The sequence below is a fragment of the Capra hircus genome, chromosome 4 (assembly GCF_001704415.2).
Source record: "Capra hircus breed San Clemente chromosome 4, ASM170441v1, whole genome shotgun sequence".
In the NCBI taxonomy this organism is placed as follows: domain Eukaryota; kingdom Metazoa; phylum Chordata; class Mammalia; order Artiodactyla; family Bovidae; genus Capra; species Capra hircus.
Genome location: NC_030811.1, coordinates 68,849,246 through 68,876,675, shown reverse-complemented (window position 1 = coordinate 68,876,675; position 27,430 = coordinate 68,849,246). Strand labels below are relative to the sequence as shown.

Here is a 27,430-nt window from a genome sequence, read left to right as displayed (position 1 = left end):
TTTTTGGACACTGGCTAATGCCCTGCTGGATGATCAAGGACTTGAGTAATACTAAACATTGGTGGCTAGGAGGTTAGAGGTGAGGGAATGTGGACTATTTAAAAGGGCTTGGTGGATAAACACATGCACGTGAATTCTCAGTAAAAGGCCCAGCTGCAAGAGAAGACCTTAAACATTCTTCTTAATCACCTTTGCTGGTTCCTCATTTTCTTTCCAATCTCGGAGAACTGAAAAGCTCCAGGAATCAGTCTAGAGCTTTTTCTCTTCTCTGTATTCACTCTTTCAACAATCTAATCTAACGTCATGGCTTTAAATACTACCTATAAACTGTGTCTGAAATCTCTATCTTCAGACTCAAATATCCAACTCCCTACCTTATAGCTCCCATTTGAATATCTGGATATTTCCAAGTTAACATATTCCAAATGAGTCTTCCCCCCAAACCTGCTCCTCCTTCCACTCAAACTAGCATTCCCCATTTCATTTGGTGCCAAGTGGGATGGTTACATGGATAAGCTCTCCAAGCAATCTGATATTTTGCAGTATTTTTTAAAAACAAAAAACTGAAGTAGCTGATGTTCATTCATTGAACAGTGGCATATAAGGTAACTATCCATTAGTTCCTGATACTTAGATCCCTGGAGATGTGCAATATTTTGTCCTTTCTGAAATCTAATTCTTCAGCTTTTCATTAGATTATGAACATTTTCACTTTCCCTTAAATTGATCAGGCTGCTTCTGCTGCCTGCAACTAAAACCCCTTACTGGGCATAATCACCAGCTCTCAGTTCACTGACTTGGCTTTACCACCACCAACTCCCAATCTGTCACCAAACTCTGTCCTCTCTCCTCCACTCTATGTACAGGTACGATGAAAAAGCAAAGTTATCCCACTTTCAATTATAACAGACTCTAATCATACATGCCCAGAACTGTTCTCTACGTTAACCGAGAAATTCTAAAAGTTAAAATTATCTTTCACTGATGTAAATATTTATTCCCAAACTGGTTATGTCCAGTTATCCATGGAAAACACAATGAATAGGAAATCTCTAACAGGATTCCCCCCGCAGTTCATCTAAAAAAGTCCTATACCACAAATTATGATAATCCCTGCCTCTGATCCCACATAATCTCTATTAAAGCAGCCAAACATAATTAATTATTCATGACTTCATGAGAGGAAAGAGCCACGGATCTCCTCATTTCTACATCCCCATGAGAGGCAGGCTTGATAAATGTTGAATTTTATCACAAAGCAATATAGAAAATGCTTCACATTTGTAAAACAATCCCCATCCTTCAAATGACAAGTATTCTGAGCTAAATGTGATGCTAATTATCTGCTACTAATACATCTGAGGATGAACTGTTTCCTCAGTCTTTCTAATCATACTGAAAAATCAAGAGAATTATACATAGGCCTACAAAGTGCTTATTACTTTGATATTTATAACTAATTCATGAATTATCCTAGGTCAAAGTTTATGTATACCTCAAAAATAAGAATAACATATTTACTCACCTAATTCCTCTCATCTCTTTATTTGTTTAATTAATGTCATATGTTTAAATTTGGGAATTATATAAACAAATAGAATGCTCTAAAGGAACTTTTAAGTTCTTAGTAATTTTTGCCCCAACCTCTAGTTTAACTTTAAAATATTTAATCAACAGGTTGAATATGAGTATAATATCACATGCACAAGCCTCAAAAGTAACAAGATGTCTTTTCCCCCAAATAAAATAACTTTACATAGGAAAGCCTCACAAATGTATGGACAAGCACCATCTAGTGGCAAAAAGAATTACTCCAGATAAAGAGATCATTGATAGTAGATCTAAAGAGTAGCTTCCCAGGTGGCACAGTGGTTAAGAATCTGCCTGCCAATGCAGGAGATGCAGCTTCAATCCCTAGGTAGAGAAAATTCCCTGGAGGATGAAATGATAACCGACCCAGTATTCTTGCTTGGAAAATTCCATGGACAGAGGAGCCTAGCAGGCTACAGTCCAAGAGGTCACAAAAAGATGGACACAACTGACCATGCATGCACAGATCTAAATGAAATTACGACCCAAAATCTAAATCTTAGACATTCGCTGCTTAGGACCCAGTTTTGTTAAAATGTTTAATAACCATGTGGCTCTTAAATCAAGAGTTTTAAGAACAGTTTTAAGAACAAAGATTAAAACTAAATGGTCATTCAGACAGTCCAGGTTCAGCTGTTTTAACACTCTTGAATGACCTTCTTCAATCTGAAGTGGAAGGAAGTGAACTAACACCTGCATTGAGCCCCCACTCTGCAATGTGTTGGGCATATTTACATATGTTACATCTCATTTAATCCCCACAACAGCCCAGTAAGGAAGTTATTAAAGTCTCCCCTGCGCAAATGAGGAAGCTGAACCTCATATATTAAAGGACTTGTTAAGTCCTACAGACAGAAGTGATGAAGTCACCTTCCCATCCACTGCTCCTCTAACTGTAACTGGATCCTTGGGAGGAAAATTAAAGTAATACAATAGATGAAGTGTATACAAACTCTCGGACTTCCCCGGTGGCTCAGACGGTAAAGCATCTGTTTACAATGTGAGAGACCTGGGTTGGGAAGATTCCCTGAAGAAGGAAATGGCAACCCACTCCAGTACTCTTGCCTTGAAAATCCCAAGGATGGAGGAGCTTGGTGCAAGCTACTATCCATGGGGTCACAAAGAGTCGGGCACGACTGTGCGACTTCACTTCACTTTATACAAACTCACTGAGCACTAGTTTAGGCCACATGTAACTGACTCCAACATAGAAAAGAGAGACATGATATGAGATGACAGATAATCCCTCAGTCTTTGAGATTAATCAGACTGCTATCTCAAAGAGGACAAAGCCCATCTTAGTCCTGAACACAGGACTAAGTGTAGTGGAAAGTTCATGGACTTTGGTGTCAGGCCTAACTAAAACCAGTGTTACAAACTAATATTAACAGAATGCCTCCCACGCAGCAGAGCACAGTGCTGGGGACACAAAAGTTTCTAGGCAGATATGACCTGCTCTCAAAGAGCCTACAGTCCTGACCTTGAGAAATTCATAGTCTAGAAGAGAAAGTGACAGACCAGTGTGTCCTTTTGGCACAGTTGGAGAGGCTACTTAATCCATAACCTAGTTTAGGGCAAAAAGCAGGAGTTTCTCAGAATTTTGTTTTTCTTGCATAAAAACTGGATCCTTCACAAGAGAGGCTTTCATATGTTATTCATCACAACTTTCAAAATGTTCTCTCTCTTCTCTCTTCTCTCCTCTCCCCTTTCTCTTTCACACACACAAATATGTACAAACTGGGGTTTGAATTCAAACTTCTGCTTTCCAGCAGACATACCATTTGCAAAAAAGTTCAGTTCTCCAGGGCCTTACATATTCACAGATTTAGATCAATTCCATTTTAAAAACTGAAAAGATATAAAAAATAGATGATGGTGCTTGACAGAAGAGGATAAAACTTTGGAACCAGGTCTACTGAAATGCCAGGTCTGCCATAATTGATTAACAGATTATTTGAATTGTTTGCAAAATTAAAATGAAAGAAGAAGGGGGGGATAATCTTAAAGGTGATTGTACCTCTTCTCTTTCTCTTCCTAAATAATTTCATACTAAACTCACAAGAAACAGTGGCAGATTATATTTTCTGCCACTGCAAAACCACTGCAGATGGTGACTGTAGCCACAAAATTAAAAGACATTTGCTCCTGGGAAGAAAAGCTATGACAAACCTAGACATCATATTAAAAAGCAGAGACATCACTTTTGCCAACAAAGATCCATATACTCAAAGCTCTGGTTTTTCCAGTAGTTATGTATGGATGTGAGAGTTGGACCATAAAGAAGGCTGAGCACAGAATAACTGATGCTTTTGAACTTTGGTGCTGAATAAGACTCTTGAGAGTCCCTTGGACAGCAAAGAGATCAAACCAGTCAATCAAATCCTAAAGGAAATCAACCCTGAATATTCACTGGAAGGACTGATGCTGAAACTGAAGCTGCAGTACTTCAGCTACCTGATGGGAAGAGCCGACTCATGGGAAAAGAACCTGATGCTGAGAAAGACTGAAGGCAGAAGGAGAAAGGAGTGACAGGATGAGATGGCCGGATGCATCATCGACTCAATGGACATGAGTTTGAACAAACTCTGGGAGATAGTGGACAGGGAAGCCTGGTGTCCTGCAGTCCATGGAGTTGCAAAGAGTTCAACACAGCTGAGCCACTGAAAAACAACATCAAAACTCATAGGGGGTGCAAAGCAAGGAGGCCTCTCTGCCGGGGTGGCAACACACGATGATGGGTGGCCCAGAGCAAGGTGAGGAGAGCATCCATACATGGGAGTACCTCTGCTCAGGGTGTCAGAGCCCAGGCAGAGTAAGAGGGGGCATAGGAACAGGGAGTGGCCCCAAATATGGGGTCAGAGCTAAATAGTGAGAGGAACACACTGTCCTGGGCAGGGTGGGGAGGAATGTAGAGGGACTGGGGGTTAAAATCCAAACAAGAAGAGCTGGGCCTTGGAGGACTGTTCAGCATGTAGTTTCAGAACTAAGTATGTCAGAGCCAGAGGAAGGTGAGAAGGAATGTTAAGAGATGCAAGTACATACAGATATACTGAGCAAACAGTAAGTATATTGAGGGTATTGGGACTCCGGTTCCTCATCGTCAGTGAAGAAACAAATACAGAAAGAAAGAAAACTGGAATGAACCCTGTAGGGATGAGAAAGAGGTATCAATGTGAACTCATGAGAGAGATATGGAATAAACAGATATAAAGAAACACACACGTAAATGTGCCTATCTCTATATATGCATATATACATATATTCCCCTGCTCTATCATCTGAGAGGGCTGGGAGCAGTAAAACCCCAGCAGCAATAACCACACCTTGGGCCCAGATCTTGGCTTGTAAACATTTTTCTCCACTAAAAGGAAAAGGGGATTCTTAGAGAAACTGCTGATTCCAAGGTTAGAGTAGGTAAAGTACAAGTGGAGACTGGAACATCTTAGAAAATAATCAAGTTCTCAAGGAATGACAGGGACATGTCAGAAGGATACAGAACAGCTTGAAGGGGCTCACAGTTTGAGTATCAAAATAATAAGGGTGATAATTACAAATTATAACCCACTGAATAACACAGGAAACCAGGAGTCTATACTGTCATAAGGAACTAAATGAATACACTGAAAGTCTGAGGAAGAATTTATATACTTTTAAAGCTCTTCTCCACAAAATACTTACTAACTACAAAAGAAGTAAGAAAAACCTTACAGTAACAAATCCTTGCAGACACAAGGATTCAAATTACCAAAATGAGCATCATCGGTAAGAGGGCAAATAAAAATCATGAGCTACCAGACAGCTGCTGCTGCTAAGTCGGCCTCGTGTCCGACTCTGTGTGACCCCATAGACGGCAGCCCACCAGGCTCCCCTGTCCCTGGGATTCTCCAGGCAAGAACACTGGAGTGGGTTGCCATTTCCTTCTCCAATGCATCAAAGTGAAAAGTGAAAGGGAAGTCGCTCAGTCGTGTCCAACTCTTCGCGACCCCATGGACTGCAGCCCACCAGGCTCCTCCATCCATGGGATTTTCAGGGCAAGAGTACTGGAGTGGGGTGCCATCGCCTTCTCCGTATGAGACAGAACAAAGTGAAAAAAAAAAACACAGCGTTGCTACTGTGAAATTCTGGTCAAGGTACACACATAACCTGACTTTACTTAATCAATTTGGGCAAACCCAGATTGAAGCACCTTCTACCAAATAACCAGCATGTATTCATCGAAAAGATCCAGGTCCGACAGTCAAGAAAAAACTGAGGAACTGTTCAAGACTAAAGAAGCCTAAAGAGACACAGCAATTTACGCAATTGCAAATGATCGTTTTGCTATAAAGCACATTATTGGAACCACTGGTGAGACTCGAATAGGGCCTGAGAACTAGAGAGCAGTACTGTGCCAATTTCTGATTAAACTGATTAGTTAGCAGAATCTACTTTGATGGTTTTGCTATGGTTGTGAAGGAGAACACCCTTGTTTGTAGGGAATACTAAAGAAAATGTAGGGAATCAGATCAGCAATGCCCTCTCTAGTGAGTGTGGAAGGGGGAAAAAAAAAAAAAACTGTACTGACTTTCAACTTCTCTGTAAATGAGACTTTTTTAAAATAAAAATTTTAATTAAAAAAAAAAGTGAATCAGGAGTGCTAGTGAATCATACTGACTGTCAGTTGTGCCTTGTGAACAACATCAAATAGAAGGGCTCAGCTTCTAAAGGAATATGCACTGTGGGGGAGAGGACTGAAGGCCCCCAGAGTTTAGGGGCCGACAGGCCTGGATGTACCATGAGTAGGAGTGAGACTCTGTGTTTCTCAGGAAATGCAGGGCAAGGAGGTTAAACAGCCAATGGGATATATAGGTTTTAGGGGCATTAAGAATTGGTGATTTGGGTAACTATTTAATCAGGTAAACTTACAGGTGTCATCTGGTCTTGATGATGAAAAAAAAGTAAGGAATTTTTTATGTAATTAATAAATGAGCATAATGAAAATGATGATGATATGTGAAGTATACTTTGAGTGGAGCATGTAATATGAAGGACAGTTCAGTTCAGTTCAGTCGCTCAGTCGTGTCCAACTCTTTGAGACGCCATGAATCACAGCACACCAGGCCTCCCTGTCCATCACCAACTCCCAGAGTTCACTCAGACTCATGTCCATCGAGTCCATGATGCCATCCAGCCATCTCATCCTCTGTCGTCCCCTTCTCCTCCTGCCCCCAATCCCTCCCAGCATCAGAGTCTTTTCCAATGAGTCAACTTCTTCTCATGAGGTGGCCAAAGTACTGGAGTTTCAGCTTTAGCATCATTCCTTCCAAAGACATCCCAGGGTTGATCTCCTTCAGAATGGACTGGTTGGATCTCCTTGCAGTCCAAGGGACTCTCAAGAGTCTTCTCCAACACCACAGTTCAAACGCATCAATTCTTTGGCGCTCAGCCTTCTTCACAGTCCAACTCTCACATCCATACATGACAACTGGAAAAACCATAGCCTTGACTAGGCAGACCTTTGTTGGCAAAGTAATGTCTCTGCTTTTGAATATACTATCTAGGTTGGTCATAACTTTTCTTCCAAGGAGTAAGCATCTTTTCATTTCATGGCTGCAGTCACCATCTGCAGTGATTTTGGAGCCTCCAAAAATAAATTCTGACACTGTTTCTACTGTTTCCCCATCTATTTCCCATGAAGTGATGGGACCGGAGGCCATGATCTTAGTTTTCTGAATGTTGAGCTTTAAGCCAACTGTTTCGCTCTGCTCTTTCACTTTCATCAAGAGGCTTTTTAGCTCCTCTTCACTTTCTGCCATACGGGTGGTGTCATCTGCATATCTGAGGTTATTGATATTTCTCCCGGCAATCTTGATTCCAGCTTGTGTTTCTTCCAGCCCAGCATTTCTCATGATGTACTCTGCATATAAGTTAAATAAGCAGGGTGACACTATACAGCCTTGACACACTCCTTTTCCTGGTTGGAATCAGTCTGTTGTTCCATGTCCAGTTCTAACTGTTGCTTTCTGACCTGCATATAAGTTTCTCAAGAGGCAGGTCAGGTGGTCTGGTATTCCCATCTCTCTCAGAACTTTCCACAGTTTCTTGTGATCCACACAGTCAAAGGCTTTGGCATAGTCAATAAAGCAGAAATAGATGTTTTTCTGGAACTCTCTTGCTTTTTCCATCATCCAGCGGATGTTGGCAATTTGACCTCTGGTTCCTCTGCCTTTCTAAAACCAGCTTGAACATCAGGGAGTTCACGGTTCACGTATTGCTGAAGCCTGGCTTGGAGAATTTTGAGCATTACTTTACTAGCATGTGAGATGAGTGCAACTGTGCGGTAGTTTGAGCATTCTTTGGCATTGCCTTTCTTTGGAATTGGAATGAAAACTGACCTTCTCCAGTCCTGTGGCCACTGCTGAGTTTTCCAAACTTGCCTCCATATTGAGTGCAGCACTTTCACAGCATCATCTTTCAGGATTTGAAACAGCTCAACTGGAATTCCATCACCTCCATTAGCTTTGTTCGTAATGATGCTTTCTAAGGCCCACTTGACTTCACATTCCAAGATGTCTGGCTCTAGATTAGTGATCACAACATCATGATTATCTTGGTTGTGAAGATCTTTTTTGTACAGTTCTTCCGTGTATTCTTGCCACCTCTTCTTAATATCTTCTGCTTCTGTTAGGTCCAGACCATTTCTGTCCTTTATCAAGCCCAGCCTTGCATGAAATGTTCCCTTGGTAGCTCTAATTTTCTTGAAGAGATCTCTAGTCTTTCCCATTCTGTTCTTTTCCTCTATTTCTTTGCATTGACCGCGGAAGAAGGCTTTCTTATCTCTTCTTGCTATTCTTTGGAACTCTGCATTCAGATGCTTATATCTTTCCTTTTCTCCTTTGCTTTTTGCCTCTCTTCTTTTCACAGCTATTTGTAAGGCCTCCCCAGACAGCCATTTTGCTTTTTTGCATTTCTTTTTCATGGGGATGGTCTTGATCCCTGTCTCCTGTACAATGTCACAAACCTCATTCCATAGCTCATCAGGCACTCCTATCTATCAGATCTAGACCCCTAAATCTATTTCTCACTTCCACTGTATAATCATAAGGGATTTGATTTAGGTCATAGCTGAATGGTCTAGCAGTTTTCCCTACTTTCTTCAATTTTAAGTCTGAATTTGGCAATGTCTCCATTTTATTTACTAGACAACAGAAAGACATTAAAGGATTTGAAAGCAAAATCCCAGTATGCAGGATAGATTAGGAGAGATTAGATGCAGGAAGATCAGTTGGGAGATTATTGTAATAAGATTATAAAGGCTGAAATAAAGAAAGAAGTAGGAATTGAAGAGCATTCATGAGGCACTAAAATTTGACAGCATTTGTCAACTAAACACATGTAAAGGAAAGAATATTAATAGAAAAAGATAATTATGAGTCTTGAAAGTGAGAAAGAGAAACTGAGCTCTGCTGCGAGGAAGAGAACAAAGCTAGTGATCTGCATGTCAATGAAAATATCCAACAGGCCACTCAAAACGCAAACCTAGAATCTGAGACAGGGTCCGAAAAGAAATAAGACATTTGGGTTTCATGTACATGAGATTACTGAAGGGTACAGCATAAGAAGAGAAGATGACTAAAAAGAGAATCTTGAGAAATGCCTCGTTAGGAAAAAGAAACCCTTTTTAAAAAATGGTCCAAGGAGGTAGAGCAAAGTACCTTATGTCAGACATTTTCCATCTGCCCATCTTCTACTTTCCACCTTCTCTACCCCACCTTCTGCCTTCTAGTTGATTCATCTAATGGGAGACCCCAACAAGGGATGAAGAGGGTGGGCAGGGAACAGGGGGAGGACATTCTTTCCTGGCTCCCAATATACAGCTTCACCTCAGAGTGAGAGTGACCCCTGCTCTCTAGAAAGACCTCAGCCTTCTGTACAGCCACCTCTCCAGGTTCCAATATCTGCTACTTCCTGTAGACCTGCAGATGGCAATGGCTCCCCGCTGTTGCCAGCTCCAAAGCAGTACACTATCTCTCATTATTGATAAAGTTTCCTTTATTATTTTCCTGCTCAAAAATTTAATAAATTCTTCTCAATTAACAATTTGAGTATATGATATGTTTCCTGCTGAGACCTTCATTAAGATAGTGCCCTTGGGGCTCAGTGGCAATGAATCCGCCTGTCAATGCAGGAGACACCAGTTTGATCCCTGGTTCAGGAAGATCCCACATGCCTTGGAGAAACTAAGCCTGTGCACCAGAACGACGGAGCCTCTGTTCTAGAGCCCAGGAACCACAACTACTGAAGTCCAAATGCCCTTGAGTCCATGCTCCACAACCAGAGAAGCTACCACAGTGAGAAGGCTGTGCACTGCAACCACAGAGCAGCCCCCACTCACTGCAGCTGGAGAAAAGCCCACACAGCGACAAAGACCCAGCACAGCCACGAATAATTACATAGAAAGACAGTGCCCTTATCTTTGCCAGCAATAATTATACACATAATATATATCAAAGTATTTAACTTCCCCCACTGAAAATCCTACACAACATTCTAGTCTAGGATCCAGTCTAGCTGATTGGTCCATTCTATCTCTGGTCTCCTCTGATGCCTTTGAAGATGTTGGATTCTAAGACATCAGAACTGGGATTCATCCTCACTAGCCCCTGAGGAAGCTGAGCCTCCAAGAAAAAGCAGATCTGAAGACATCAGAAAAGCTCACACCTACAGATCAGGGAGCAGCCTTTCCCCTCCCTGGCAAAAAAAATGTGTTGTTCCACGTACAGTGGCCCAGTCTTCCTGACCTACTGTTCCTCTCTTTGAAGATGGCCAGTGGCCGGTAAGCATACCTATCTTACCGAAGGATGTGAGGATGGCCAGAAGGGACCAAGGAATGACTCAGCTAAGCCCTTGGCACAAAAATTGACCTTTCCCTGCTTACCTAACATAAGTGATGCTGAAGAATGTAGCAAGTCACCAACCACTAGCTTGTCAAAGAGAATTCTGGCACTGCCAGCCCATTGTGGGCTGATATTGTGGCCTAGAGATTAAGATCACATTACCATTCAGGATTTAGTGCCCCAGTCAGCTACACCCCAGATTAAAATCAGCCCTCTAGGACCAAGCTAGGCTGGCACATTGGCCCTGATTTTGCTGCAGTGATGACAACTGTCCAAAGGTATTTAAAGAGTGGGATATGGGTGGGGAAAGGAGGGGCTGGGTTAGGGATGCACCAAAACAAAGCCATGGGATTTCTAAAAATCACACTGAAAAGTGAAAGAATCGCACAGAAAAGACCTGAATATTTGAGTATCAGGCCACATAAGAATGTGCTATGTGGGGATTTCTCTAGCGGCCCAGTGCTTCTACCACAGGGAGCACAAGTTCAATTCCTGGTCAGGGAATTAAGATACCAGTGCTGCATGGTGCAATCAAAAGAAGAAGAATTTGCTATTCCTGCAGGAAAGAAGAAACACAGTCCATATACTATTGTAGGACCTGGCTTGGCAATACCAAGACTTTTCAGTCCCAGAGAAACCAGGAGTGCCTCAATAGCTGTTTCTTTGAAGGCCTTGCCTCCGTTCCATGTTCTTTCTAAAACTCCTAGCTCCTAGCTAGGGGTTGCTAGGGCAACAGGAAGAACTGGACAACCCAGAGCCCCAAACCAGCCTTTCCTTCCTGCGTGACAGTACAAAGGCACTAACGGTGGCCTGTGCATATGTGTCCTCCCCCAGTCCACAGCCTGCCAAGGAGAACCCAGTAAGATACTCTACTCAACTGCTCTCTCCACCAGCCTCATGATCCAAAACCCTCTCCTAGTCCGCAGTCCCCAGGCTTTCTGTGATGCAGAGGAGAAAGGGGCACAGAAGCACTGGATCTAAGAGACAAGTTGGGGCCTGAGAGGGGAGGAGGAGAGAAAAGGCTTACTGAAGAGTCAATCTCTCCAATAAAATACTGAGCCTGAAGAGAGTAAGGAGGGTAAAAGGCCTGACTGACTAGGAACAGGAGAGAGAACAAAGGAGTGGGTGAACTATGAGGAACAGCAGCCAAAGAGGACACCAGAAATGCTCTGGGATTATGAACTGTGTCTCCATTAACAATGACAACATAGAATGAAATTCTTTTCCACTCATTTTTGTTATTGTCGGTGGTGTTCTCTAAAAACACCACCATTCTGGAACTAGTCTGTCTGATCTGGCATAAATGGGATTAGAGGTACCAGGCAGAAATTCTGCAGGTACCTTTCTTCCTCCCCACCCATCTCACCTGAATGGAGCCCACCTGTAAGCACTGTCTCAGATGGAACAGTGACAATAAGCCATCTTCCCAGAAAAATGCCCCAGAAATCCATTGATTGAAACTCACAACATCAGCATATTCTGTAATACCAGTCATATTTTCAAAGAAGTAATTTGCAATACATAGCCTATATGCTAAGTTGCTTCAGCCATGTCCAACTCTTTGCCACCCCAAGGACTGTCGCCCACCAGGCTCCTCTGTCTGTGGATTCTCCAGGCAAGAATCCTGGAGTGGGTTGCCATGCACTCCTCTAGAGGATCTTCCTGAAAGTGAAAGTGAAGTCACTGAATCGTGTCTGATTCTTTGTGACCCCATAGACTGTAGCCTACCAGGCTCTTCTGTCCATGGGATTTTCCAGGCAATAGTACTGACCCAGGGATCACACCTGTGTCTCTTATGTCTCCTCTATTGGCAGGCAGGTTCTTCACCATGAGTACCAACTGGAAAGCCCTGAATAGCCTTTACTTGTTCTCTTTTAGGTGGTCTCTGTGTATTTTCACAAGGGAAAGCAAAACCCTTCACTGCAGAAGTATGGGCTGGGCAAAGTGACTTCCGTTTTAAGATTATGGTATTTGAAGGAGAGAAGGGAGTCACTTCACAGTGCAGAACTCAAGAAACACTGAACCACCTCAGCCAGGTGAGAAAGGTTAACATCCACAGTGATAAATTATCAGCATGTGTCCTTGATATGTGAAGAAAGTGGCACTTTACTTCTGTGGTTCTCCCTCCACAAATCCATGATCCCAGAAAAATCATGAGACACATACCTGACATATCCCAGTTGGGGGACAGCCTACAAAATTCCTAACCAACGCCTCTCAAAACTATCAGGATTATCAAAACAAAAGCATGAAACAGTGTCACAGCCAAAGAGTCTAAGGAGACGTGACAATACTGGATGGGATCCTGGAACATGGTAAAGGAACATTTGGTAAAAACTAAGGAAATGTAAGTATGTGAAGTATAGACTTCGGTTAAAAATGATATGTCACAAATGAACTTTTCTATGAAAAAGAAATAAGACTCCCAGACATAGAGAACAAAAACCATCAGGAAGTGGGGAGTGGGGAAGGGGTGAATTGGAAGTTGAGGATTAGCAAATGCAAACTACTGTATATATATACACACACAGGCTGCCTGATCAAGGCCACTCTTTAATGTCCCCAACAATGGGTACCAGTGACAAGGGAAGAAGGGACGGTAGGCCTGAACACCAGGTCACAATAGCACCCCCCTGGAGCACTCATGGGCAGGAGTGGGCATTAACAGCAGTCATGAGGGGGCACAGGGGCCTTGGTGGACCCTGTGGGCTCAGAATTGTTACTAATTATTCATTCTAACATATCCTCAGCCTGACATTTGTAGGCAAATACAACCTGAAACATTTAGATTTGAGTTACTTTGTAATCAGGAGCAAGCTAACCTATAAGTAGCAAAGTGAATCCCTTGATATTTTGCAACATTTTATCACATCATAGGTGGTTTGATTTACCAACACTCATCTTATTTCTAATAGTAATATATGGTACATTAATTTCTCACTAATTGAGAATTTTACCATCTCATTTTGGATAATCTGCTGCATCCTAAGATAAGAAAACTAGGACAGGTTAAATGTGGGCACACAACGTTGTGTTGCAAACAATCGTTAACTTCTCTGGTGCCTCTAAGAAAAGAGGTGAAAGCAATGTGTCAAGATTGGGAGAGAGCAGTTTTCACCTAAAATCCAAAGTGGAAATAATGTTATTTCACAAAGACAAATGGACTTCCTGCCTAGGAGTGCACGTGAACTATAACTAAACTATTTAAAACAAAAGCAACTTGAAAGGACTAACACAGTCTAGCTGCCACTAGTCAGTGTTAAAAAGAGATTTCTGTAAGCCAAGTATCAAGAGCATTCACATATCAATAGCATATGTTTAATGAAATATAACATTTTATCCAAATAATAAATGATTATAACAAAAGCAGGTAATGTATTAATAAAATACTGTCTTAATGTCTAAATTTTTTATACCATCTTTGGTTTTTGCAGGTGTTACAAACAGAATTATATATATTAAAAAGCATTTTATATTTTACTTCTAGCTCATGTTTGTTCACTAGGAAGTGAGCAAGACATGAGACAATAGATGGTCATAATGCTCAAGACATGGCAGAGAAAAGCCCTTGCTTGTGACCACTACTACAACTCCATTCCCCAGCTAGTCTCAGCCTGCAATCACTGTACTTACTAACATTATTAATATCATGTAAATTTTCTCTTTGGACTAAACAAATCTTTATTTTTTCTTAGCAGCTGGTCAGTTTTCACACAAGCTTTGAATTTCGATCCTCACCAGCCTGAAGAATAACATGTTCCTTATCTTATATTTTTAAAATATTTGAATTACTCTTCTCCATCACATACATTCTCATGGTTAAAACTAAAAATAATTACTTTAAAGAATTATAGTTCCTTTAACTGCTTTTAAAATCTACCATAAATTGCTGCATTTTCAGTAAGCAAGCAAGCAAAAAAAAAAATTTAACTATTGGTGTAAAAACCACTTTTAGGAATACTTTTATAGCTAAAACTAATTTATATCTGCACATATTTGCTCAGACTTAATTGATGTTATATTGTCCTCATTAATGCACTTTCCCTTGAAAAAACTGTTCAAATTATGTAAAAGAAAGAAAATGAATTATTCTTAAGATAATAACTTTCTTCAATTGATTAGATTTGCTATATGATTCTTTTTTCTTTACATTTCAGGCTTTTACTGAATGATAATACATATACAACTTTCAGTTTGGAGAAAAAACAATTGAGAAGCAAGTTTCTAATATTTAAAAACTGTAGTTTAACCTCCCATACTTCATCTCTCAAATGTAAGATGCAATAAAAAAAACATTCTCTTTGCTAAAAGAGCCAAACAGCTATGGTTTTGCTAAAGAGCTACGGTTTTTCTCTAAATCATAATGTCAAGTACTCTGAGTCTGAACTGAGAAAAGTATAATTTGCTTTATTTTAAATAAAATAAGTCAATGGTAGAAGACAGTATTTCTCTTTCCCTTATAGCAATGTCCAGGGGAAAACTACAAACTAGATCGCACCAGTTCTTACTATGTGACACTATAGGAAATTTAAATGTATGTCACCAATTGAGTCAAGTGGTGTAATAAATTGCAAAACACCCCGAGAGCACTATTTTTTAAGTTCTACTAATAATGCCCATTAAACAGCACCTATCGAATAAATGAAAAGATCAATTTGGTAAGGAAGTAAATTTTATTCTCTTGTTTCCAAGAGAAGGAGACTAGAAATTGGAAAAGCTTAACTGAGGGAAGAACTGTAAGCATTCTACTATTACCTACTGCTAATAAAATAGCTGGAGAAGGAAATGGCAACCCACTGCAGTATTCTTGCCTGGGAAATGCCATAGACAGAAGTTTGGTGTGCTACAGTTCATGAGGTCCCAAAAGAGAGGTACACGACTTAGCAATTAAACAGCAAAATAGAATAGCATTTTAGAATGGTATTACAGCAGACTTCAAAACAAAACAGAAGCCTAATTCTAGATCATATGTAGATTCAGATTCAAATTGCTTATTTTTTTAAAAAGACACTTCTTTTTTTAAAGACTTTTCTTCCTCAGAGTTTGTCAATTGTTTTTGCTATTTTAAATTAAGCTTTCTTATTGAAAAGAAAAAAAGTCCTTACTCACTGACCTAAAGATTCCTTTAAAGTTATCTATAGGCTTCCTCAAAATTTCAGAAAGACTAACACTTAACCAAGAACCTTTATTATATTTGGAAGTCAACTTATGGAACCAACTTAGGGTTCTACATGAAGTATATTTGTTACTAGAACACCTTCAATTTCTCAAAATTTAGAGGGAAAACAAATATTCCCACAGATAAATTGTGCCTTATTTTGCTGAGAGATGTAGTAACTACAATTAAACAACGACTCTCTGGGCCAAGCCATAGCTAATATGACATAACTGCTAGAGCTAAATGACCCTGTCAGCTTCTTATTTTAGCACAGCAGATAGTTCAGGAAAGCTTGCCATAGTTGAATGACTACTAACAATAACACATGAGCAACTGCCCTGCTCCACTGTAACAAAAAATGAATTTTATTATATAGTCCCTCTCTACCAGGAAACTCAAAACCCTTTATAGATAACTTTACAATGACATCTCAAATATAATAAGGAAGTTGGTAGATATTGTTTCCTGTTATCAACAAACAGATATTCAATAGTGTGGCTATAAATAATCCAATAATAATTCATTATTCTTCTTAGTACAATTCTTTGGCATTCTTTCAATTTATATTTTAAACAATTTATTTACCCAAAAACTTGTGCCTCCCACTCTCCCACCCTTATATTGCCCCTTCCCCCTGGTAACTACTAGTTTGTTCTCCGTATGAGCCTGCTTCTTTTTTATTATAATCACTAGTTTGCTGTATTTTTTTACATTCCACATATAAGTGACATAATACAGTATATTTCTTTTCTGACTTATTGCACTTAGCATATTACCTTCCAAGTCCACCCATGCTGTTGCAAATGGCAAAATTTCATTCGTTGTATGGCTGAGTAGTATTATACTGTATATATATACCACTTCTCTTTATCCATTCATCTGTTGATGGACACTTAGGCTGCTTCCATATCTTAGCAATTGTAAATAATGCTGCTATGAATATTGGGGTACATTATCTTTTTAAATTTTTTATTCATTTATTTTAATTGGAGGCTAATTACTTTACAATATTGTGGTAGTTTTTGCCATACACTGACATGAATCAGCCATGGGTGCACATGGACAGACCCAGAAGTGGAACTGCTGGGTCATATGGTGGTTTTACTTTTAATTTTTTGAGAAACCTCCATACTGTTTTCCACAAGGGCTGCACCAACTTACATTCCCACCAACAATGCAGGAAGGTTCCCTTTTCTTCGTGTTCTCACCAACATTTTTTATTTATGTTCTTTTTGATGATAGCCATTCTGACAGGTGTGAGATGATACCTTATTATGGCTTTCACTTGCATTTTCCTGATGATTAGTGATGCTGAGCATCTTTTCATGTGCCTGTTGGCCATCTGCATTTCCTCTTTGGAAAAATGTCTAATTTATTATTCTCTAGAAAGAATATCCAGGATAAAAGAGATCCCACTATATATCTTAACTTGTTATTTCACTGTGAGAGACAAAGCCTAGAGAACAGAAACTTCTAAAGAAACAACCTACTATTAATGCCTTGGACTATAGTAGTTTACAGTCTACAAAGCACTTTCTCATTCATTTTACCATCTCATATGAAGTTGCCTTCCCATTCTGCACCAAGCGGGAAACCCAAATGCAGCTATCTAAGCCACACAAACATTCATAGAATGCCCAGGGTTGTGCCAATTACAGTGTATTTAAAAAGAAAAAACACAATTTAACTTGTGACATTTGGCCAGGTACACACTTTTTGTCAATCCCATTCCAGCCCCACATCTAGACAACCACCAAGCTATCCTAACCAAACTTATACCCCACTAACCCTTCTTCCCTTTAGTGTACTCCTGCTCTGAATTTTTCCATTACTTCCACTTCAGGCATTCACCTCTTCAGAATACACAAGAACACTCTTTTCCCTCCCTTGTCTTCAAACCCTTGTTCCAGTTACCTCATAAGAATCCTTCTATCTCTGAGTTTCATCTGTGAGCCAAATAACAAATTCAGTCTTGCTGCTGCTGCTACTAAGTCTCTTCAGTCATGTCTGACTCTGTGAGACCCCATAGACGGCAGCCCACCAGGCTCCCCCGTCCCTGCGATTCTCCAGGCAAGAACACTGGAGTGGGTTGCCATTTCCTTCTTCAATGCATGAAAGTGAAAAGTGAAAGTGAAGTCACTCAGTCGGGTCCGACTCTTAGCGACCCCATGGACTGCAGCCTACCAGGCTCCTCTGCCCATGGGATTTTCCAGGCAAGAGTACTGGAGTGAGGTGCCATTGCCTTCATCTGTGAGCCAAAATACAAATTCAGTCTTGAGTGCTGAGTATTAGCAATATGGCCATGAACCAAGATAAAGAAAACTTTAGGTGGTAAAATGAACTAAGAAAAGGACCACTGGTGCCATCAATCTTGGAAAGCCTTAAAAACACCCAGAGTCATTTACGCATTCATCTTTCCATGTATCACCATAAGCAATGATCATATGATGGAAATATAAAGATGAAAAATTCATAATCCCTTTTCTCAAGCTCTTCTGAGTATACTCCAGAAACAGTCCCTTTCAAAAGTTTCCACCAAGTTCTCATCCTCATTAATAAAGCTGCTTTCCCATCAAAATACATTTTTTAATGGGTTCATCTTTAATGTGTTGCTTCCTTTAACGGGACAACTAGTATTATAGCAATACTGGTTCTGTTTGAACATTTTTCATTTCACAGGTACAGAGAATATCAACTATATAGCTATTTATATGGGATATAGCCAGACTCGTTGGCAAGCCCAGGGAGCATAACAAGCCATAACAAAGCAAGCAGCACAGAGCCTGGCTCATGTAAGGACTCAGTAAAGGTTGGTTCCTCACCCCTTCCTAGTTTCACCCAGTAGATTTTCAGTCTTATTTTTAAGATGTGACTTCTACCATGCAGCATTCTTAATCATAGGGAACAAAATGTATCTAGAAGCACAAGTGAATTAGGCAGTATATTAAATGATTTTCATTGTTCAGCACACAAAATAATTGCAGAACTAGGAGAAGTATAACTGACATGAGACTGTGTGTCCAAATAATAACTAACAAGAATAACATAACTTCAATTTTACAGGCATCTGCTGCTCAAAGTGAATGAATAAACAAACCAGTGGATGAATGAATTAACCAATGAAAGAACACAGTTCAGAGCCAATGAAATGGACTGGGACTAGGTACATGATATATGGCTGCTAATATTCTTATGTGCTATGCTCAAGGCTCAGTGCTGAAGATCTCATCTAGAGTTCAAAATACAACTATGAAATAGAGATTATTCTCTATTCTGTTCTCATATTACAAATGAGGAAAGAATCTTACAAAGTAATTTATCCAAGTTTCCCAACAATTGGCAACCTGGAATTTGAACTCAAATCTTCTAAATCCAAAGTTCCTTTCATCTTATCAGAGCTGCTATCTCTCTTTCAGATATACAATACTTCACGGAGAAAAAAGTATTTCAGTAAAATTGGCAATAAGGCAAACCTCTGTAACGCTAACACTATGTTCACTCTGGCTTCTCATATAAACTTAGAAATGGTTTCTATGGTTAGAGAAGGGAAATATGCAAATATATGAACTAAATTAATTATGCTTAATTATTTTGAATCACTTCAAATTATGTTTCTATGAAGTTTCATAATGCCTGACAATATTGTTCTTAAGAGTGTCTCAATCAACTATTTCTTCTATTACTCTATCCTTTCATACAGACAAGTATTTTTTTCCATGTAGGTAGAACCCAAGTTCCATCCTTATAGCTAATATGAGGCACTTAGCTCAGCAAATTCCTTTGTTTGAAGTTTCAAGTTATGTTACATAAATTGGCTTCCAAAGCAGTCAATTTTTGGACTCCTAACATTCTTTGTATAAATTTACTTTACAATACGACTTCACTGGTGGTCCAGCGGTTAAGACTCTGTGCTCCCATCGCAGTGGGCACAGGTTTGATCCGTGGTTAAGGAAGTTCTGTATGCTGCGCATCACAGCCATACTTTACAATATGGACCAGAATCAGTTCAATTCAGTTCAGTCACTCAGTCACGTCTGACCCTTTGTGACCCCTCTTTGCTGCATGAATTGCAGCATGCCAGGCCTCCCTGTCCATCACCAACTCCCAGAGTTCACTCAAACTCACATCCATAGAGTTGGTGATGCCATCCAGCCATCTCATCCTCGATCGTCCCCTTCTCCTCCTGCCCCCAATCCCTCCCAGCATCAGGGTCTTTTCCAACGAGTGAACTCTTCACATGAGGTGGCCAAAGTACTGGAGTTTCAGCTTTAGCATCATTCCTTCCAATGAACACCCAGGACTGATCTCCTTTAGAATGGACTGGTTGGATCTTCTTGCAGTCCAAGGGATTCTCAAGAGTCTTCTCCAACACCACAGTTCAAAAGCATCAATTCTTCGGCACTCAGCTTTCTTCACGGTCCAACTCTCACATCCATACATGACCACTGGAAAACCCAGAGCCTTGACTAGACAGACCTTTGTTGGCAAAGTAATGTCTCTGCTTTTTAATATGCGATCTAGGTTGGTCATAACTTTCCTTCCAAGGAGTGTCTTTTAATTTCATGGCTGCAATCACCATCTGCAGTGATTTTGGAGCACAAAAAAATAAAATCTGACACTGTTTCCACTGTTTCCCCATCTATTTCCCATGAAGTGATAGGACCAGATGCCATGATCTTCGTTTTCTGAACGTTGAGCTTTAAGCCAACTTTTTCACTCTCCTCTTTCACTTTCATCAAGAGGCTTTTTAGCTCCTCTTCACTTTCTGCCATAAAGGTGGTGTCATCTGCATATCTGAGGTTATTGATATTTCTCCTGGCAATCTTGATTTCAGCTTGTGCTTCTTCCAGCCCAGTGTTTCTCATGATGTACTCTGCATATAAGTTAAATAAGCAGGGTGACAATACACAGCCTTGACGTACTCCTTTTCCTATTTGGAACCAGTCTGTTGTTCCATGTTCAGTTCTAACTGTTGCTTCCTGACCTGCATATAGGTTTCTCAAGAGGCAGGTCAGGTGGTCTGGTATTCCCATCTCTTAATAACCTTCTTTAAACTCTGCCCCTAAGAAAATGGATCAAAATGAATTAAAATTTTGGAACTTCAGTAAATATTTCAAGGTAATCTTTATAACTTAGAGTCAGTAAACACAATTCTAAATCTTATAAGAAATTACCACATATATTCCAAAATCATTTCCTAAAGGACAGTGTTACTTCTGAGTCACCACAACCAACTGACATTGATTTTCATCCATTCAGCAAATACATACTAAGCATATGTTAGGTCCAAACACTCACTGTTCAAGATCCTGAGGACCCACTAAAAGGCAGATAAATCACAACAACAAATGAGGTCCCTATTCTCATGGAGTTTATAGTCACATGGAAGAAAACTATGAGAATGCAGTAAACAAATAAGAACTATTTCAAACAGGGCTAAGTGATACACAGAGAATCCAAATACGGTGACATTTATAGTGACTGGTCATTGTGGATTGGATCATCAGGGAAAACCTCTCAAAAGAAGTGAATTTAAGCAGAGTTGTGAATAGTATAAACATGACTGCATAAAAATCAAGTAGGAAAACATTACAGGTTGAGGACACAGCTAGTGCAAAGGCCACAAGGCAAGAACAAGAAAAGCAAGTTTAAGAATGAGAAAATATCACAACCACCTGGAAGACAGTGACCTCAGGAAAGTGGCAAAGTTCAGACAGGAGAGGTAGGAAGGGGTCATGTCATCAGATTTTGTAAGCCAGGATAACATATTTTTATTTTATTTTAAGTGAAATGGAAAGCCACTGAAGGAAGCCACACAAAATCTGGACTTGTGTCTACTAAGAATTAGAATTCCCAGCTGGCTCAGATGGTAAAGAATCTGCCTGCAATACAGGAGCTGCTGCTGCTGCTAAGCTGCTTCGTCGTGTCCAATCCTGTGCGACCACATAGACGGCAGCCCACCAGGCTCCCCCGTCCCTGGGATTCTCCAGGCAAGGACACTGGAGTGGGTTGCCATTTCCTTCTCCAATGCCTCAAAGTGAAAAGAGAAAATGAAGTCACTTAGTCATGTCCGACTCTTAGAAATCCCATGGACTTCAGCCCTCCAGGCTCCTCCATCCAAGGGATTTTCCGGGCAAGAGTACTGGAGTGGGTTGCCGTCGCCTTCTCCAGCAATACGGGAGACCCAGATTCAATCCCTGGGTCGGGAAGATCCCCTGCAGAAGGGAATGGCTATGCACTCCAGTATTCTTGCCTGGAGAATCCCATGGACAGAAGGGCCTGGCAGGCTACAGTCCATGGATCAAAAAGAGTTGGACATGACTGAGTGACTAACTCTTTCTTTCAAGTCCATGTATTTGCTTGGTTATAGACTCTGTACTCAATGAAATTTATCCCAAGGCACTGAAGCAGAATTCTGGAGCTAGAAAGGATCTTAAGGAATATAAAACTATCGTTAAACATGTACAGAAACTAAGGGTCTTAAAAAAAAAAAAAAAAGCATCATTCAGATTGCTTCATTACGGCTGAGAGAAATGTGTCCAAAAGTAAAGTAAAGGCAACTAAGATGTCTGGGATCTATCCTCAACTCAAAGCTGACAACCATAAAATTGTCCTTTTATGTGTTCATAAATTGGACCACCATGGATCAGATACTTGACTCACCATGAAATTTCTTAAATTTTTGTGACAGTTTCTGACTTCTATCTAAAGCTGAAAATTTAAATAAGGCACACAGCCAGTAATGTGTTTGATCAATTTCATTGTTCCAACTCACTGAGTACACCACAAGTTGGAGACTGATTCATGCGATGAATGGTAAGGAACCACTATGTGCAACGAAGTATAGTGGAAAATGAAGAACCAGAGTCTAGTAGTCTAGTATGTATACAGAAAGAGAGACACATATATACAAACACTGAAACATACTGGACTGGCCAAAAAGTTTGTTTGGGTATTATTTTAATACCTTATGGAAAAAGCTGAAAGAAATATTTGGCCAACAAAATATATGAAACATACACAACCATAACTAATGCAAGGTAAAATCTTTCAACATGCCTCTCAGATAATGTACACTGAAAACTGGAGGAAATATCACATCCAGCTGAGAGAATCAGAAGGCAGCATTCAAGCTAGTCCTTGAAACATGGATGGGCTTTACAGGTGGGAAAGAACATTTTAGACAATAGGTACATCTAGGACAAAAAATACCTAAGTTAACTACAACAAGGCCCTCATGATAAGAAATCCAGAGTGTTAATTAAGTTTAGAGCAACTATTTCCAATATGAAAATATGTAAATCTGAACTGTGCCTAAAGTTATGTATATTTCCATTCAGTAATGTAAGAGTTTTGCATCTGTATTTATCATCTTAACACCAAAAAAGAGTTATATAACAAAAACAATCATACTTAGGTTAGACTATTATATTTGCTTTCCAAAAGGAATACAATAGGATTTAAAAGATCTTGGAAAACTTGTTTTCCAGGAAACAGAAAAAGAACTGGAAAATCACTTAAGCTTCTTGGTACAAAAACGTCAAAAGATATACATTTAACAAAGGTCCAAAGTGTTTCAAATTCAGCACCTAAAAATCTCAGAACTCAGGGAAGATGAGAATGTGCTGTCAACACCACAATATATAGCAAGTTACAGTGCTATTTTTTAAACATTAACCTATGCTACTGCTTTTTCTCAAATACCAGACTACATGATTGCTCCTAACTACAATTAATGTTCTGCCCTTTTGGAAAAGCATTGCTTTAGGATAATTAATTCACTTGAAAACTGACAAGTAACAATATAACTTGGGGTTTTCAAAAATCTTATTAAAAGTTCATTATACTTTCAATAAATCATAGAACTACTTTAACATTCTTCTATCCAACTCAAGGTAGAACATCACAAATGAATTTCAAAGCTAACCACTGTGTTCCTGATATGTTTGTTTTCTCCTTTGTCTTTCCTAAAATTCATTTTTCATTATACGGTTTAAATTTTAAAACTCCAAGCAAACAAAGGTCAGGACCACATGACTTCACAGGTGAATTCAATCAAACATTTAGAGAAGAGTTAACACCTGTTCTCCTCAAACTCTTCCAAAATAACTGCAGAGTAAGGAACCCTTCCAAACTCATTCTATGAGGCCAACATCACCCTGACACCAAAACCACACAAAAATATCACATAAAAAGGAAATTACAGGCCAATATCACAGATGAATATAGACACAAAAATCCTCAACAAAATACTAACAAACTGAATCCAACAATACATTAAAAGGATCACACACCATGATCAAGTGGAATTTATCCCACAGATACAAAGATTTTTCAATATCTACAAATCAACCAATGGTGTCAGCTTGCCTAAGGAAAGAGGCCTGGGCCACCCACAGCTTCCTAAAAGCAGCTCTAGCTTCTGCTGCCTCTTCAGGGACTAGTACCTTCATCATCACAAGAAAAGCAAACACCACAGGGCCTAGGAATAGCAAAATGAGTCCCTTTAGAACCCATTTAAATCTCGCTGGAGGACAAATTCCACATAGGAGGGGACTTCTCCCTTCACCTTCTCACAGAAGCAGCAAAGAGAGATGAGTCTCTGTGTGCTTCTCTTTTACCTTCCTTTATAACTAAAACTACATAAAACTACAAATGAAAACAGAAGTCCAGCATCACTGGGATAAATGTCTCAGGTTCCATCATGTGTCTAATGAGATTCAGTGCAGATGGCCTTTTCATCTTCATATTTTCTGTATCTCTTATAAGCCTAAGTGAGTTAACGATGCTAATACAAATTAACAAAGGAGTTTGAGAAAAAGATTTAAAGTTGTTGGGAGAGGACCTAACAATTTTATTCCTTAATATTTTTGCATTTTCCTAATTTTGCTCCTTGCCTGTTGTGTATAAAACATTGGTTTGTGGCACTTATGTGCACATGCACACAAATAATGCTCACAGACGATTATTTAAACTACTTTAAGAAAAAGGCAAAGGAAGAAGGGGCAGTAGAAGATGAGATGATTAGATAGCATCACCAACTCGATGGACACGAATTTGAGCAAACTCTGGGAGATAGTGGAGGACAAAGGAGCCTGGTGTGCTAAAGTCTATGGGGTCTCAACTTAGTGACTGAAAAACAACAAAGAAAATGTAGTATTACACATGTGTATTACAAAGTATTCCTGATGCTTGGAAAGACTGAAGGCAGGAGGAGAAGGGGAGGACAGAGGATGAGATGGTTGGATGGCATCACCGACTTGATAGACATGAGTTTAATCAGGCTCCAGGAGTTGGAGATGCACAGGGAAGCCTGGCGTGCTGCAGTCCATGGGGTCGCAAAGAGCTGGACAGACTGAGTAACTGAACTGAACAAATGTGTGTTCTGAAATAAAAAATTTAAATGTGCATTAAATCAGATTCACATTTTTTAAGCCTCAAAATGAATTCTTTGGGAGAAAAAAAATCAAACCACTTACCAACAAATATAAGATTTCATTGCCATATATATTCAAGCAACTTCTTAAAATGACAAAACTTTGGGACTAGAACTTATCTTAGAGATATATTTGCCACAAGCAAGGAGACAGTATTGTGATAAGCAGCCACTCAAAATAGATGAAAAGCCAGAAAGCCATTATCACTAGGAAAACTGAATCCAAGGGCTGAACAGCTCCTATAAATTTGGCAAGATTATTCTACGGTGTAGAATTCTACGGGGCAGGTTCTATGGTGCATCCCAGGAATAACATCCCAAGGGATATTACAAAACAAACATAAATATGAACATGAGTTCAAGTAATCAAGATTTCCATTTAAAAGCACAAGTACCTAACAAAATGTGTACATTACATCGTGTTCTAAAAATTATTTTAGTGTAGTTAACAACACACAGGAAAATGCATGTCCAGACTCTGACTCTCTGATTATGTAAATCACACACTAAGCAGAATGCATATATATTCAGTTAAGACTGAAAGGATTTCCCAAATTACTGTCAACTTTAAAAAAAGAAAAGTTTTCTGACGATTCCCACAAGTATTTCCAGACTTCAAGAACTATAGCCCTTCCTGCAAAATATACTTTGTGTTCTTGATTTTTGTCTCTGGGGTGTTACTGCTGGTGTGTGTTTTCTTTGCGGTTGTTTTTTAATGATTCAGTTGGCTGGTTGCAAGTTTAAGATCCTGTTCTATTTGGCACTTACGACCGTGGATACAAGACCTGCGGGGCTCCCTTCTTAGCATGTGGAGCTTTATCTAAGATCCTGAACATGACTAGTTACCAAAGCCTTATGCAAACGGGGACAAGGAGAGAGAGAAGGGCTGAGATCATTAAAAATCATCATAAATTCCAGATTTCCTGTCTCTCCTTTTGTCCCTGTGACATTCCCTCTGGTAACCTGACACGTCATCTATAGCCCTGATGGTACCTTCGAGAATCTCTCTCCCTTCTATAAAACAGTGACGCCGCTATCCCCGCAACTCGGGGTGGGCGGGGGGCTCAAATCTCGGCAGTCCCGGCCCCGGGTGCGGGGTCGGCGCCTTCGGGGGGCTTCGCCGATCGGTAGCACCCTCACGGGGGCGCCCGCGACCGGCGGAGTCGCGCGGGTGTCGGGAGGGACGCCTCGTCCGACTACACTTCGGCTGTTCGGCACCGGCGGCAGACAGCGTGTGAGGACGGACACGGTCCACCTCTGAGGAGCGCTCGGCGTTCACGCGCAGACAGCCGAGGGGGCGTCCGCGGGCACGCCCTCGCTCCCGACCTCCGTCCCCTCAGTCGCCCGCCGACAAGCACCTCAGGCGGAGGCGCGGCAGCCTCCTGGCCCGGGCCGCCTCACGGCGCGGCGCCTCCTCCGCAGGGTCACTGGGCCGCGGGGCCGGGAAGGCCGCCGGCCGCCCTCGCACGTCCCGTCGACCCCGCCGCCCGGCCCCCCAGGCTGAGGCGCCGAGCCCTCGCCTGCTGGCCGCGGGCGTCCGGTGCGCGGGCGCCGGCGCGTCCCCGAGCGCGCGCCCCGCCACCCCGGCCAGTCGCGGCCCCGCGCGAGTTGCACTAACTTTCCGGGGCGGGGGAAGGGCGAGCGCCGCGGGCCCGGCCGCCCGGGCCTTACCTGTGCTCAAGTTGTCGTTGATTTTCAAGGGCACCCGCAGGATGTAGACCAAGAAGAGGACGATGAAGAACCATACGGTCCAGAGATAAGTCCAAGACCAAACTATGCAGGACTTGAGCTGCTCCAGAAAGCCCGTGCCCGCTTCAGCCATTTTTCGGCGCTGCTCTCTGCTGCCGCGGCTCTCGGTGTCTGCCGGGATGATTCACCGGCCCGGAGGCGCCGCTCGCGCCGCCGCCGCCGCCGCCGCCGAGGCCCGGGCGCCCCCGGAGGCCGCCCGGCACTCGGGCGCGGCGGGAAATCGCGCGCGGGCCGCGGGCGCGCTGGCCTTTCTTTCCCAGCCTTATTACTAACTCTCTGAAGGCCCCTACAAGTGGCTTTCGTGGAAGGATCACGTGGCTCCTGCCCCTCACGTTCTGATGCCATGTATATTATGCTGATACTTAGAAAGAAAAGCCAAGTGGCGTACTGAGGGAAACCCGTGACATGTTCATGGTAACTGACTTATGTTGAGGGCTTCCTATTATGTTTGTACAATCTCACCTAATCCTTCAACAATCCCCATTATATAGATAAGGGAAACTGAGGCACAAAGTGGTTGAGCAATTTACCTTCAGCTGGAGCCAAAATTCATTTGCAGCATGATGAATGCTAGTTCCTTTCTCTCAGAATTTAGATTCAGAGGGATGAATAAACCCGCAG

At 41.1% G+C, this 27,430-nt stretch overlaps 1 protein-coding gene across 4 annotated transcripts in view; it reads right to left on the bottom strand.

Annotated features, from left to right (window-relative positions):
* Positions 1 to 27,091, bottom strand: part of ST7 (suppression of tumorigenicity 7) — a 272,724-nt gene extending 245,633 nt beyond the window's left edge. For 2 of the 4 annotated variants that reach the window (XM_018047192.1, XM_018047189.1), the window contains exon 1: positions 26,732 to 27,091. In XM_018047192.1, the coding sequence (XP_017902681.1) occupies positions 26,732 to 26,882 (151 nt within the window). In that variant the 5' untranslated portion in view covers positions 26,883 to 27,091. The remainder of the gene's footprint in view (positions 1 to 26,731) is intronic. The other 2 variants (XM_018047191.1, XM_018047190.1) reach the window with 2 other exon arrangements.